The following is a 14,915-nucleotide window of genomic DNA, read 5'->3' as shown; positions in this document are numbered from 1 at the left end:
TAGTTTGCAGCAAGAGGAATAGCAGTGAGATAGACAGAGGGAAGCTCTCATTTGAAATTCTGTAGGCAGCTAATAGGAGCTGTAACAGCTGTAACTGAGGCTGTTCAGAGCCCCAAGGAAAGAGAGGTGAACAGTGAACTGCTGGAGAGAAGGCTTGGCATCACCCTTTCAAACAGGGTTTTGTGACAACTGGCTGCTGCTGACGCCTAACTCTGAGGCGAAGTGTCAGAGTTATGAGTCACATTTCTATGACCAAGTATGTGCCTGTCACGTAACAGGGTGGGACCTGCCCTGCCTCTCAGTAGGAAATATGTTGACTGGAAGTAGGCTGATGTTATTGGAACGGTTTGTTATTCTCAGCCTGCTTCCAAGAAAGGAAGTGAATGGAAGCAGTCATCTCTCCAGGTGAATTATCCTGGCAGGCAAATCCAGTTTATTCTCAGGTGAATCACCACAAGCTGTTCATGTAATATGACTGTCCATTTATAGACAGAGACTACGTTTATGTCTGACTCTAAAATAGTTGATACAGCTCTGGGCACTGTTAAGACAAAGATGACTAAATCTGCCCTGGAATACCACAAAGTTTTACTATGACCGCAGCCAGGCAGGATGCCGCGCGTCTGATCTCATTTTCAGAGTTGATTGTGTACTAGGGGAGTTCCAAGTTCAGCAAAGCCACTTGAAAAACTTCTGAAGGCAGAAGTCAAAGGTAAAGCCATTCTGTATCCTTCAGTGCTTTTTAAAATTCATGTTTGAATCACATATTTGATCATATGAACATGACTCATAAATCTGAGTCCTCTACTTGGAATATTTGAGGTCCTGGATGCCTAAATTTCCAAGTGTGATACCCGAGATATCTGTTTAGGAAATCCCTGACCTGCAATTTGTGGATGATTGGCGAGTATCCACAGGAAGCACTGCTGTGTGCTGTCCTGCTCTCTCATTCAGCCCATGCATTCTCTAGGAGTCGCTGACTGGACACCAGATGAAATTTCCTTCTGAGCTCCTGTATCCGTTCTTGTATCTTGGCCGTTCAGAGCATCGAAATGGCCCCTTCCACCAAAAGCTAGAGCTTTTAAGAATTTTAACAACTGAAAGTATGCTTCGTGTACAGGCTCAGAACATTTCCTCTCCAACAATGGAACTAATTTCTGCTACTCATTTAGACTTTTAAGGTAATTTAAAGATCCAGTGCTACATGTGGTTTCTTTTTAGTCTCTTTCTTTCCTTGTTGCTGGTCTCATGAGACCTGAAGCTGCTGTCTCTTGCAAACAGGTATAGCCTATCAAGTATTCATGCGAATCTCCAGTTCATCATGGTTAAAAAGTTTTTCCATGCACCTATGCTAACCCTCTCTCATTGTGCACTCTGCAGGATCTGTTCAGTGGAGACAGCTGGAGTAATTCAGATCTTTTTCATGAGCTAGACAGATTGTCAAATGTTGCTTTAAACAAAAAAAACATAGACCACGCTTTTCCTACAGCTGTCAGGTGTGAACCTTCTTCTGGTACTCCCAAGATGTTCTTAGGTCCCTCTTCAGGGAATCTGCCCATCTGTACAGGGCTTGTTTTAGTGGTGTCATTTTAAGCCCCAGGTACAAGCTGTGAAATCATGGAATAGGCTCTCTCTGACTGGATGACCATAGCAGAGGCTCTCTGCAGTGTTATATGAAGTTGGCTCTTTCTCATTCACAGATACCATTTCTTGACGCTAAGGTTTGTTAAAAAGTTAGATGGCCAAGACTGAGGTCTTCACCCAGGGCTCTTTGGTGACAGACAGGAAGAAAATGGCCCTTTCAAGATCTCACCCTAAAACAGAATATGTTCACATGATAATAATTTAGAACTGGTTTCTTATTGCTAAGTGGAATACCCTCCTAGAACAGATGGCAGAGTGAGTATGACAGTTGTGATAGCTCAGGAAATAAATTCAGAAAGATTTTGCAGACAGAGGGATTGTTTTGAATATCCAGTCAGACCTATTGTGTACTGCCCAGGGAACACCTGCATCCCACTGAATGCTTTAGCTGAGCTGAAACAGAAGGTAGGAAACAAGGCTGAGACTGAAAGCAGACCAGTCCGTCCCAGTGCCTGGTACCCTTGAAGTGGTAAATCTCCATATTTCTGGGATGGCTTCTACATCCCATCATGACTCTTGCTCTGGTATCTTATGCTAGATAAAAAAGCTGCCTATGCTCAGAAATAATTTTCCTCATAGATAGCAAACTTCTCCCCCTCTAACATCCTTCACAATACAGACATTTCATGTTGCAGAAGCAAACATGGATCCAAGCCTTTGGCAAGAGCTGGTCTTCTTGCAGGAAGTAAAGCCATCCTGCAAGTTGAGGAGGAGGACCAGACGTGACTCAAGAGAAACCAACAGCTGTAATTATCTGCACAATGAAATAAGGATCTGTTCAAGAGATATTTACCTCCAGTGGCTAAAAGGCGTCCTCTGAGAGGAACAGAGCCCTTCTTCCTACAGATAGGACATTCATACACAAGCCAAAGTGAAGTTGTAGTAACAGGTTTAGAAAGAAATTTTAGAATAAAAATTAAGTTAGTGTTTAGATTTGGGCTTGCCTACTGAAAAGATGAAGTTTGTAGTTGCTTCAGGGAGTGGACTAGGACTGCAACTCTGCTAGAGGCTTTCTCAACAAGAAAGTTTAAGCAAAGCAGGACAGGAGCCTGCAAAGATATCAGAAAGGGAGACAGTAAGAAAAAACAACAAGTTGGAAGCAGAGGAAAAAATATCAGAGAATAAACCGAAGAAAACATCATTGAAGTATTCTGTTAACATCAAACATAAGAAAAGCAAAATTTAAACTAAACTTCATTATTTTACATGAAAGCTCTAACCTATTTGGATCTGAGTTGCAATATAACAAAGCTGGGTTTGTATATGCTGAAGAAAAATATGGGATTTTGTTTTGGTTTCAGTTCTTGCCTTCTGTAAATGGCATTGTTAAGAATACCGCTGATAGATGTACCTGGATGTGTGCCATGATATCAGGTCTGTGAGGTTTTGCCAAGCAAGGCACAGCTGGTATGATAATACCACATAATGGATCATAGATCAGCAATTATCAGCTTAAATGCTTATCAAAAGGGGATGATTTAAACAATTTACCACAATTCAGAGAATCAAAATTAGAACTGTGGAAAGTTGTCTGAAAATTGTTGAAAGAAAAAACCTTGAAGAGCTCAGCTCAGATTGCTGCTGTCTAAATGAAGGACAGCTACATTGAAAGTCACCTTTTGAAAGATATAGGAGAAAGGCTACAGTCAGGCTACCTGAATGCTCATTTCAGAGAAACAGATATTGTGAATTTCTAAAATTCCAAAAGGAGATAGAGATAAAAATACTTCATTAAAGTGTTACATTAATAAAAAGCTTGTACAGCCCCAAGCCAGGGGATACACACATGATAATACATTATGGGCACAAAGATGGTAATTCTGAACTCACACCTCATTAGTGATTGCAAAGCAAGAACAAATCAAAAGGAGAAATTGGAGGCTCTTCCTCCATGGAAAAAAAAAAAAAAATGAAAGAGAAACAAATCTGAATCTTAGGAACAGCAGTTAGTGGCCAGATGGGGTCTATGAAAAGGACTGATCGCCCAGCACAACACCACAAAATTTTGCAGAACTTGTGGAGTGGCTCACAGAGGCACCTGTGACCTTTCCACTGGGACAGAAGCTGATGCAGGTGCCTCGAAATGCAGGACCTGCCCCAGCACCTGCTCCCTGAAGTGAGTTGCACAGACACAGACAGCCACAGGCAGGTGAACACCTGACTGTCACGCACTGCAGTAGGTCATGGATACGTGTAAGGTGACAGTTACAGATGGGCAAGGAGCATCACACAGAGGTTGCAGTCACGTGAACAGCTGTACACCCAAACGTGCAGCATACAAACGGGACTCTCAGGTAGTAGAACGGGACAACAACTGAACGGTTTCCATGATGGAATATGGAGACTGTTTTGTAATGTACACAGGGAGAATAGCTGGCACAGACCTCACGCTCTCCCAGAGCAGCATGCATGAATACACTGTAGCTTGTACAGGAGCACAAGTTGTCAAATGGAGGATCTCCCCAGCCTGCAGAGAAGTGCCTGCTGTTGTCAGGAGGTACACACACTGGACTGAGGCAAATGATGCATCCCAAGTTTCGTGAGCTGCACACATTGTTAGGTTTTGTCACATTTCCAGTGGACTGTCACACACACAGTGAAGTGAGTGATGTGTACACAGACAAGTGTCGTCTTACACGTGTGTATTCTGGAGTCAGTCACAACCCCTGCACTGCAGTCAGCCTCTCCTGTGGACCAACAAGGTTCTCAAACACATGCACACTGAGTTCAGTGCTCACGCACTTGTGATGCTCCAAAGGGTCTCATAAATGCACTGGAAGGAGACACGTGTTTTCCTGCTCCTCCACAGACACACAGTGCCTGGAGGCAATCTACAGAGTGAGCTTTAGAGGAGACATGGACTTATCTGCTGGGCATGGCTGGCTCCCATCAGTCAGCAGGGAGAAGGACCCATTCATCTCACTGATGTTGGAACTCAACATAAGGTTTGTTCCCCTCTCCATTAACTGACTACAAAAGGATGATGGGTGGCAGGCTGTCAGACAGGCAGATCCATCCCTGCCACACGTATGCTGGTGTGACTCTTGCACATACTGAAGCAAGACTCTCCCTGTCCTCCACATGCTACACATACTACTGATGGGTTCCATGTGTGCAGGTCACTGTGCAGCAGGTTGCACTAACATGGATAAGACCCTCATATACGCTCGTGGTGCAGTGAGTCACACCAGTCACGGGCAAGTGTCTTGTGCACAGGTGTACACAGACACACATACTGCCAGCTTACACACAACCACACAGATGCACACATGCAGCTGGATCTCACATGGCTGTCCCATAAGCACACATAAAGGTCAGTCTCCTGTGTGAGCAAATCCTACCCATTCAGGGAAAGCCACACATAGATGGTACAGGCAGCTCAGCCTCAAGGTGTGTGCTTACATGCACCCTTGTGAGTCACACTCACAAAGGAGTCTCTCACATGCACACAGGTGTCTCCTGCACAAGCAAACATCTCTACACTTTCATACAAGGTTGAGTTTCTCACATAAAGTTTTGTGAGACTCTCATACACAAACACGCAGGTACATATCCCATAAAGAACACATTAGATGTAGCCCAGGCACTCTGCCTTGCAGGTATGCCTTTGCGCACATGGAGACCTCAAGAACTCTGTGGGCAAGTTTCACAACATGCACATGTTCTCTCACACACACAAGGAAGTGTAGTGGGTCAGGCAGCCCACCCTGCAGCAGGTCACACATGCATATGTGCCTGGGCTTCATACACACGCATCTATACCTGTCCTTGTACAGGTATAGATTACATCTATGCAGTGAGTCACGTGTGCATACCTGGACAGACACACACACGTGTTCATACACACCTAAACACAGGACTGGTAAAGAGCAAAATCAGGGCGTGAAAGCACACAGATGTGACTTACCCAGACAAACACACAAGTCACACATGCTTCAGAGTGAGGCAGGCAGGCACACCCAGAGCAGGTTGTGCACAGTGGGTGTTCATAAACAAATTCACACAGGATGGTGACTCACACACACATATGTACAAGTGTCACCCAGATGAGGATGTCACACATACCCCGACAGTGCATTTCTCACAGACACAGAAGTGCCACACAGAGGTGTCTCATGTGCTGCAGAGACACATGCACTTCAGGATGTGTCACACACACAATTCATACATGCTTGGGTGTGTCACACAATGTCTTTCAGGCAAAATGGATTTCACACCTTTGGGTGCGTGTAACAAATGCACACACAGTGTCTCAGACATTCAGAGATGTCTCACACAGACATGAGTCTCTACAAATCCAGACACAGTGTCTCAGACGCAGGGGATCATAACCGCTGGTGTTACGACACACATGGTGCCTCACACACCATCTCTCACAGACAGGAGACAGGCACACAATGTCTCACACTCTTCAGACACAGTGTCTCACATGGCACCTTTCATGGACACACAGGTGTCTTACTGTTACAGATATGGTGACTGTCATACACACGGGTGCCTCTCACAGACACGTGGGTATCATCAACGCACCCACGGGATGAAACAGCGTCTGTCCCTTACACACAGTATCCCTCACACACACGCGCGCACACACACAGAGGTGTGTCGAGCACACCGGTGACACACAGAGTGGTCCTTGGACAGTATCTGTCACACACAGACACACGCATGAGGTTTTTCCCGTGCACTCGCACACACACGGTGTCTCTCCCTTGTCTCTCAGGTCATACACGGTTTCTCTCTCTGTCCCGCCGACACGACTGTCACAACCGCGGATTGCTCTGCGCACCCGCGTGGCCTCTCCTCCCCCTGCTTCCTCCCCCTCTCCCCTCCTCCCCCTTCTCCCTCTCTTCTCCTCCCCCTCTCCCCCTCCTCCCGTCCCGCCTCTCCCGCCCCACCCCGAGCCGGCGGTGCCCGTGGGCGCCGAGGCTGCTCCGCTCCCGCTGCCCGCGCTGCCCGCGCCCGCCGCGGCCCCAGGCGGAGCGGGGCCCCCGGAGCGGAGGGGCCGGACCCTCCCGCAGCCCTGCGGGGTACGGGCGGCGGGCGCGTCCCGGCGGGATGTCGGGGACCCGCTGCCAAGCGCTGTACCCCTTCTCCGGGGAGCGGCACCGGCAAGGGCTGCACTTCGCCGCGGGGGAGCTGATCACGGTGCTGCAGGTGCCAGACGGCGGCTGGTGGGAAGGACAGAAGGAGGACGGGCTGCGAGGCTGGTTCCCGGCCAGCTACGTCCAGCTGCTGGAGGTAGGACCGGGGCCGGGACCGGGGCCGCGCCGAGCGGGCGGCGGGGAGCGGCGGCCCGGGGATGTCCCGCGGGGGTACCGGCAGTGCTGGGGGGGCCCTCGCGGCCCACACGGCGCTGCTCTTGGGGATCCCCTCGGCATCGCTGTGCCCTGTGCCCCGGGCAGGTGCCCCGGCTGAGGCTGCTGGGTGCTGTAAGAATCTGCGGCGCTCGGAGGGGGAGCCGCCTGCCCGGCCCCGCTCCGGCAGGTAGAGCATTTGGTACCCGCAGTCGTAGCCGTGAGCAGGGCTCAGGTGCGTGGCGAGCTGTGGGATAGTCCGGACACTTGGGTTTTCACAATCGGTAACGAGCAGCAGAAGTCAGTGGCTGCGGTGAGGCAGCCCCTGCCAGTCACTCACGAGGGCCAGATGCTGGGCAAGTTACACTCCCTCTCTCTCCCCCCCCTCTCCCCTTCATTTCTTTTCACTGAAAGTCTCATGGCTTTATGTTGTGGAAGAGGTAATTCAGATATAGAATCATAGAATCACAAGATGGTTTGGGTTGGAAGGGACTCTAAAGATCATCCCATTACACCCTGCTTGCCATGGGCAGGGACACCTTCCACTAGACCAGGTTGCTCCAAGCCCCATCCAACCTGGCCTTGAACACTTCCAGGGATGGGGCAGCCACAACTTGTCTGGGCAACCTGTGCCACGACCTCACCACCCTCATGGGAAAGAATTTCTTCCTAATATCTAATCTAAATCTACCCTTCTTCGGTTGAAAGCCATTCCACCTTGTCCTGTCACTCCATGCCCCTGTCTGAAGTTCTTCTCCAGCTCTCTTGGAGCTCTTTTAGGTACTGGAAGATGCTCTAAGGTCTCTGTGGAGTCTTCTTATTCTCTTCTCCCCTTCTGTTGCAGCAGTTCCCCAGCTGGCTGCAGAAACCTTGCTACCATATATGTGGCATGGCTCAGGGAGCCCCAGCAGAGTTAGAGTCAGTCACCCAGACCCAAAAGTCATGGACTTTCTGTCACAATGCTGAGAAGTTCTATTTGTTTTAGTTGTTTTCAGGGCCCTAACAGTTGGGGTGACAGTTGGATTCCCACCTCAGGACTGCTTGTACCTGAACATATTTATTGTTTTCTGTCCCATGCAAACAAGACACAATGAGAGTGTAAAATATATGTCCATGAAGGGTGCCTTCACGATCTCTGCATGTGAAATCTGAAACACCTTGTGCACCAAAGCAAGAACCTGCCATGACCCCCTCAATCCTTCCCTCACTGACCATGCCCTGTTGTCATTTGGAGGATATGGGTATGGCAACAGTCTCTGGGAGCATCTCCATGCAGTGACTGGGCTGAAGCCATTAGCAGCACAGCGTTTCTCAGGTCAGCTTCTGTTTGTCCTCCAAGTTCCTAAGGACCAGCCTGCTTTGCTTGTATGCAAGGCTGGCAGTGCCCATCCCAGATTTTCCATGCATACCTTCCAGGGAATCCAGAGGGGCAGGAACCTGCCCACCAGTTGCATGTAGAGCAATGTTCTGTGAGTAAAAGATTCTGTGCAAAAGCACGTTTTGCCCACAGATCTGGCATGTCTTTTGGTTTCTCATGTCCGAATAAATTAAATCTGTGATGTTTCTGTTGAGTTCCTGTTTGTCATTATTACCTGGACAGACAGGAAAGTAGGAGTAAAACTTGCCTACTTAGTGCTACAAGAGTGAGTCCAGGGACTTTCCCACGCCACTGAAGCACTTGGGATTTCTTTTGTTAGTTTTAGAATGTGGGAGTCCTTTTGTTTGGCAGTTTTGCCACCTACAAGATCATTTACTGAGATATGTGAATATTTGTAGTTTCACAAATTCACAATGCTGCCTCCGTACAATCCTAAACATCCACTGGTCAGATTATGTGACCAATACATCTGTTCTAGAACAAGCAGCAGTCACAAGTATTGAGGCCATGTTGCTGAGAACACAGGTGCGCTGGGCAGGGCACATCTCCAGGATGAAGGACCAACCACCGCCTCCTGAAGGTCCTGCTTTATGGTGAACTTGCCACTGGCTGCCGCATGAGAGGAGCCCCGAAGAGAAGATACAAGGACTGCCTGAAACAACATCTCAGCCTTGGCCATATTGATCAACATAACTGGTCTACTCTGGCCTCCAATCCGGAGGTCTGGAGACACCCCATCTATAACGCAGCTGTCTCCTTTGAGAATGCAGCAGGATCACCCTTGAGGAGAAAAGACAACGCAGAAAGAATCGTGCCCTGCAGAATTTACCACCTAAGGAGTCTTTCTGCTGTGCCTTTTGCAACCGAACGTGCCTGTCTCGTATTGGCCTTTTTAGCCACCAGTGCACTTGTAACAAACGTGGGTAGAGACCCTTCCCAAATCTTCATTCGCGAAGCCTGGCCATGATGAAATATTTGCACATCTAACCAGGAATTTAGGAATTGTTTGAGGCAAAGTGTATCATGAGATGTGACAAACTCTGCTAAGCAAAGGCAGGGGGGAATCACTTCTGCAAACACCATAACTTTGCTTTCTTGTCACCTTCTCGGAAATTCCCCTTTCCCTACTTAAGTCTGAGCAAGTTCTACTGTTCTCAGATCAGTGCCTGCAGTCCCGCACATGTGCCCTTCTGACCCTTGGATCAGGTACCAGTGAAAACGTTGCTGAAGACCAGTTGTCTATACAGCCTGGCCTCTTTTCTCTTGAGCAAACCTTCAGGAAGAAGGCAAGAAAGATGGCAAGTGCTGAGTATGTTCGCTCTGTCATGTTTTCCTTTACTCCAGAGATGGTACCTAATAAGGACTATAAGCTGGAGTTAATAAATATGTCAAATGACAGCTAATTAATCAAATTTATCAAATTTATGGGATCAGAGGTCCTTGGCACACATCACAGTAGATCACAGGTACTTGGCACATAGAAGAAGGAAGCTCTGTGTATGTCTGTCTGTCATGGCTCTGTGCAGGTAGCCTTTCCGTTGTGTACAGGTAGCCTTTCCCTTGTGTACAGGTGGCCTTTCCCTTGTGTGCAGGTATGCAGCTTCCTCAGGGACCTGATCCAGCTGAAAGACGCCACAATAGAAATACTGTTCTTCTCTGTTCTCTGATCCGAGTCCCTACCCAGTCACATTGACATTGGAGTTGGCTTCAGGGAGGTGATGACAGTGCATGTTCAGATGGGGCCATGGCCATGAGTCTCCCTTCTGTACCAGCCAGCCCTTGCATTGGCTTTGGTGGCCCTGGCCCTTCAGTAAGGTTCCGTGCTATGTCCTGAGCTGAACTTAACCACACATTGTTGTTGAAAGAGGAAGATGTTACTCCCTCCCTTTGTCCTGCCATCATTTCCCCACACCCAGTTCACTCCAGAAGGTACCTGTGCTCTCTCTGGAGCCCAAAGGAGAACTAGCTGCATTTTTCTGCCACAGCAGTGACTGAATGTGGCTTGCGGCATTGTCCGAGGCTTGCCAGGGCTGATAGTGTTTGCCCTACATGGCACACACCCTTTCTACTCTCAGCAAAGTCTGTTGAGTGACTGGGAGCTACCAAAAGGAGGTGGCCTTCTGGAGCCTTTGTGACTTGAAGTGTGCATTGTGTTTAGACAGAAAGGCTGGATATTCTCATTCATAGGTCTTCACATTTATCAGCACTGGCATCTCCTCTGACAAAGCTGGTCTAAAGACCGCTCCTGTGGCTGCTGCAAGCCCACAATGATGGGTTATAGGAAAACAATGATGGCTGGAGGTTCATGCTCAGGGCAGTGATGTAAACAATGAGAGCTGGAGGACCATGTGTTAAGGATGAGCCAGAAACGACATGTCTCTGTGAGCTCTGGAGAGGATACTGTTGTCATGAAGCAAAAGGGCTAGCATAAACCAAAAGACTATCAAAAACAGAGAGCAAAGTGAGCAAGGGAGGGTATCAGCTCCATGGTGGGGTTCCAAATGGATTCCCTGAGGCTGGACTGGTTGGGAGAAGCTGGGGAGGCTGCTGTGGTTTTGTTCACAGAATCACTGGATTGGAAGAACCTCAGAGATCAGCTAGTCTGGCTTCCCTGGAACATGTCTGTCAGGTTTTGAATGTGTGCAAGGGTGGACACCACAACTGTTCTGGATAATGTGTTCCAGTGTTTGACTACCCTCACAGTTTTTTCTTGTGTCCCTCTAAAGGGATTTTCTGTGTTTTAATTTGTGCCCATTGAATCTCATCCTTTCACTGGATATCACTGAGAACAGTCAGTCTCTGCTTTCTTTGGTGTCCCCCTATAGGTTTTTATTCACATTCAAAATATCCCTCTTGAGCCTTCTTGTCTTCATGCTAAACAGTCCCAGTTCTTTCAGCCTTTCCTTGTATGACAGATGCTCCTAGTCCCTTAATCATCATTATGGCCCCTTGCCAGACTCTCTCCAGTATATCCTTGTCTTTCTTGTGTTGGGAAACCAAGTAACTGTTCCTTATACTGTTGTGCTCTTGGAGATAGTAGGTTAATGGAGAAATGGTCCCTAACCAGTATTTCCTGAGCATGAGAATCCGTGGACACCAGAGGAATCCTGAAGACTGCTGCCAAATTCAACTGGTTTTGCTTTGACTGATCTTGGTCTGTGCAAGCTGATCTGCAGTGCTCGGAATCCCATTGAGTAGATACCATCAGCTTCAACCCTCACCCCTCCTTTGGTGATTAACAGCTACAGACTGTCAGCAGTCCCAGGTTAAGTAGTTGCTCTTCCCAGCCTGGTGCAAGAGGGAATCTGTGCAGATGCAGGCGAGAAGCCAGCACTGCCGTGATGAACACTGATGTAGAGCCAGTGGAGTGTGGTGCATAATACACTGAGAGATTTTTTGACAGCTCATGCTTCCTACCCCAAGACTGGCTGCCTCCTTACCCCATCTGCATCACAGATGCCTGGGATGATGATACGTGTAGAAAGATCCAGACCTAAGAGCAACCTAGGGCAAGGCTCAGTTGTTTCAGTTTGTGACAAACTTTATGGGCAACATAGATGTCAAGAGAGTGGTGTTAGACCTCCGGGGTGTGTATTACAGGAGGACCAGCATGGGACCCTCTGGAGAAATCTCTGTTGCGGCTGCCTTTTCTAGACAAGTGATTTTTGGAGGGCTGGGGAGATGTGTCATTCAGTCACATTTGCAAGTGGTTTGTTTTAAAGCTATTTTGGGCTTTGCTTTTTGTATTTGCAGTTAGCTAGAAATCACTTACATAAGCAGCAGCAGGAACACATGCAAATTTGCTGGAAATTGTCAGCACTTTTTATAGCTTCAGTCATCCCACAGATGTAAGTCTCTGTACGAAGCACAGCGTGCACTTCCAGCATGGATGGAGGTGGCTTTGGAATCTGACTGGACAAGCTGGACTGAGTAGGACTGCAAGCTGCCACTGATCTTGTCTGCACTTTACACAGCTTGATTTACCAGAACCGTGAGGCACTTAGGAAGAAAGGAATTGTGCCCTTCTCCCTGGGCTGTACTTCACCTGTGCGTGTCCTACAGAGTGTTCATTGCTTCCACGGCTGTATAATGCTCGAGGGGTAATGCACCTCACCTAACCCAGCCTGGGACAGCTGCCACATGGACACGCAGATGCGCAAACATTTGAGCCTGGAGGCTGAGGCACATCCAGCTGCAGGAGGAATGACCTGCCATAGCACAGACTGCTTCCTTCGTTGTGCCCAGGGAGTCATAGAGAAAAAGGGTGATGGGAATACATAGAAATTATAATGCCTCTAATTTATTTTGTAATAGCAGATAATGTGTAGAGGATTTCTGTGCCAAACTGTATCTTGTCATATGCTGATAGGATCCAAGGAGACAGTGTCCTAAGGGAGAAACAAGAACCTGCCAGCTGATGAGCAGGGAGAATTCCATTTCATGACAACATTCTGAACATTTCTATGAAACACTGTTATGAAGAAACCCCTATTTTTAGAGAGATTTTTTTCTTCACCTTAGTGATGGAGCATATTTTCACGAAGAAAAAACCCAAACCATTTTGTCTGAAAATATCCAGCCAGTCCCAGAAGCAAGCATCACTGCACCAGTGTTGTGATGGGATGGCTGTGCTGCCACAGCAAGCGCTGGAACAGGCAGCTGCTGGAGCTGGTCTGCCATCATGGGAGCTGTATAATGTGTATAATACACTTGAAAGGGAGGAGATGTTGGTACCTGCTGAAACAGCTTTTCCTGGTGACTGTACAAAGGACAGTAAGGTTGTGTATGGAGAGCACCTGGATGCCCGTATCCTCTGCACACAGTGATGGTACTTTGCTTTCTCAGAAGGTTCTTCTACGTTCTTGGAGTTTGTTATCTCAGACTCTCTCATTCCTTCATCTCCCCACTCAAAAATCAGCTTAACATAAAATTCATGGAGAACCACAAGGACCAAGGGGATGGTTTTTTTTAAGGATACTCCATGGAGGAAGTAATGTTCATATCTGCAGTCTTGTTTGATGGGAGGGAAATCTGGTCTTTAATCCGGTGGGATAAGGCTGTGGGTGCTGAACCCTTCTTTGCAGCCAGGGAGTGCACACAGTGTTGTGCTCAGGACACCTGTTCTGGTGCTACAAGCTGAGCAGCTGGTGCTGCCTGGAACTGGTGTTCCCTGCCCAGGGATGCTTGTGGCACCATCCTGAGCATCCTGGCTGTTCTGCTGCCCCTGAGAGGTGGCGCTGGGGAGGGGCATCACTGCTAGTGGGACTGGTGGGACTGGTACTTCTATCTCCTGCCCAGGGACGCTTGTGGCACCCTCCTGAGTGTTCTGGCCATTTTGCTGCCCCTGAGAGATGGTGCTGGGGCAGCAACCATGGCTGAAGTGGGGATGGCATCTCCCGTGGGTGCAGAAGGATGGTTTTTGTTCTTTTGGTGCAGGGATGACTCCCTAAGGAAGGCAGAGGGGGAGATTGGCATTGTTGTAGATGCAGGCTGCTGTGGGTTTTGTCTCAAGGGAAAGGCGAAGTTTTCAAAGTTCAGTAGTCAAAGGTGCTGAAGGTGGTTTGCTCTGCCTGATTTAAAAGCAAATCTTTGTCTAAAGTGAGACATTTGTGAGACAGGAGTGACAGTGAGAATCCTGTGGAATTGCCTTGTGGTTTAATTTTACAATGTCTTTTTTGTATCTCTGACTTTCTGTAACTGTATTTTTCAGAGTTTGAAACTTGTGGTCATCTGACCATTGACATTTCTGGCAAATGTGAATGAAATCAAATATAAAAGGGGGAGGAAATTATGTTGTGCTGCCAGAAAATCACTCTTCAATCAAGTTTTCTGGGGGAATTTAAAGCCCTAGGAGAATGTGAAGGAGATGTGATGCTGCAGTTCACAATCCCTCTCCTATAAGAGTGATGTCTGTTATGTATCTGGTGATAATTGTCTCAAACTGTTGAAGTTATAGATAGAATACAAAAACTAAGTAGTGCCATAAATAGCCAAAATTTGTGAAGGGAAGGGTCTTACAAAGATAGTTGTGGCACTTTTTGTGAGCTCTTCTGTCTGCTGCACAAGTTGGGGTGTTGCAGAAGCTGGACTCTTGGATGCTGCACCTGTAGCAGGTGAGAATAGTCACACTGTTGGCCTTACAGAAACTGCACAGGACAGAATTTATAAAGATGTTTTTTCTTTATCCTTAGCTAAAAGATATCCTCATGGGAGGCTTAAACTGGAGAATATCTTACAGCCTGGTGGTTACAAAGAGAGTCTAAACACAATCTTCCTGCAAATGACTGCCTTCTAATGTGAAAGATTGAGTTACTGTGCACCTGCATGGAAAGGGTGGATATAGAGCGACAGTGAAAAATGTGGATCATTGAAGACTTACCTGAGGATTTCTCAGTTTCCTAAAGAATTCCCAGCTTATTCTGTGCTCTGAATGGGGCACATGTCCCATAGAAAAACACACAGCAATGCGTGCAGGAAATTCTAGTCTCCCTTTCCGGCTTGGGTGCAAAATGCACCTTTAGTGCCTTGAGTATTGTGCCACAAACACAGCACTTTATACTAAATGTAGTTTAAAAAGACACAATAGGAATAATGAG

General features: G+C 47.6%; 1 protein-coding gene across 2 annotated transcripts in view; it reads left to right on the top strand.

Moving 5' to 3' along the window:
- The first annotated feature begins 6,567 nt into the window (after nt 1-6,567).
- The window catches only part of GAS7 (growth arrest specific 7), a 118,198-nt gene continuing 109,850 nt past the window's right edge, over nt 6,568-14,915 (top strand). The window contains exon 1 of one of the 2 annotated variants that reach the window (XM_064675554.1): nt 6,568-6,885. In XM_064675554.1, the coding sequence (XP_064531624.1) occupies nt 6,703-6,885 (183 nt within the window). In that variant the 5' untranslated portion in view covers nt 6,568-6,702. The remainder of the gene's footprint in view (nt 6,886-14,915) is intronic. The other variant, XM_064675553.1, reaches the window with a different exon arrangement.

Source organism: Pseudopipra pipra, chromosome 19, assembly GCF_036250125.1.
Source record: "Pseudopipra pipra isolate bDixPip1 chromosome 19, bDixPip1.hap1, whole genome shotgun sequence".
NCBI lineage: Eukaryota > Metazoa > Chordata > Aves > Passeriformes > Pipridae > Pseudopipra > Pseudopipra pipra.
This window is presented reverse-complemented; position numbering and strand designations above follow the sequence as displayed.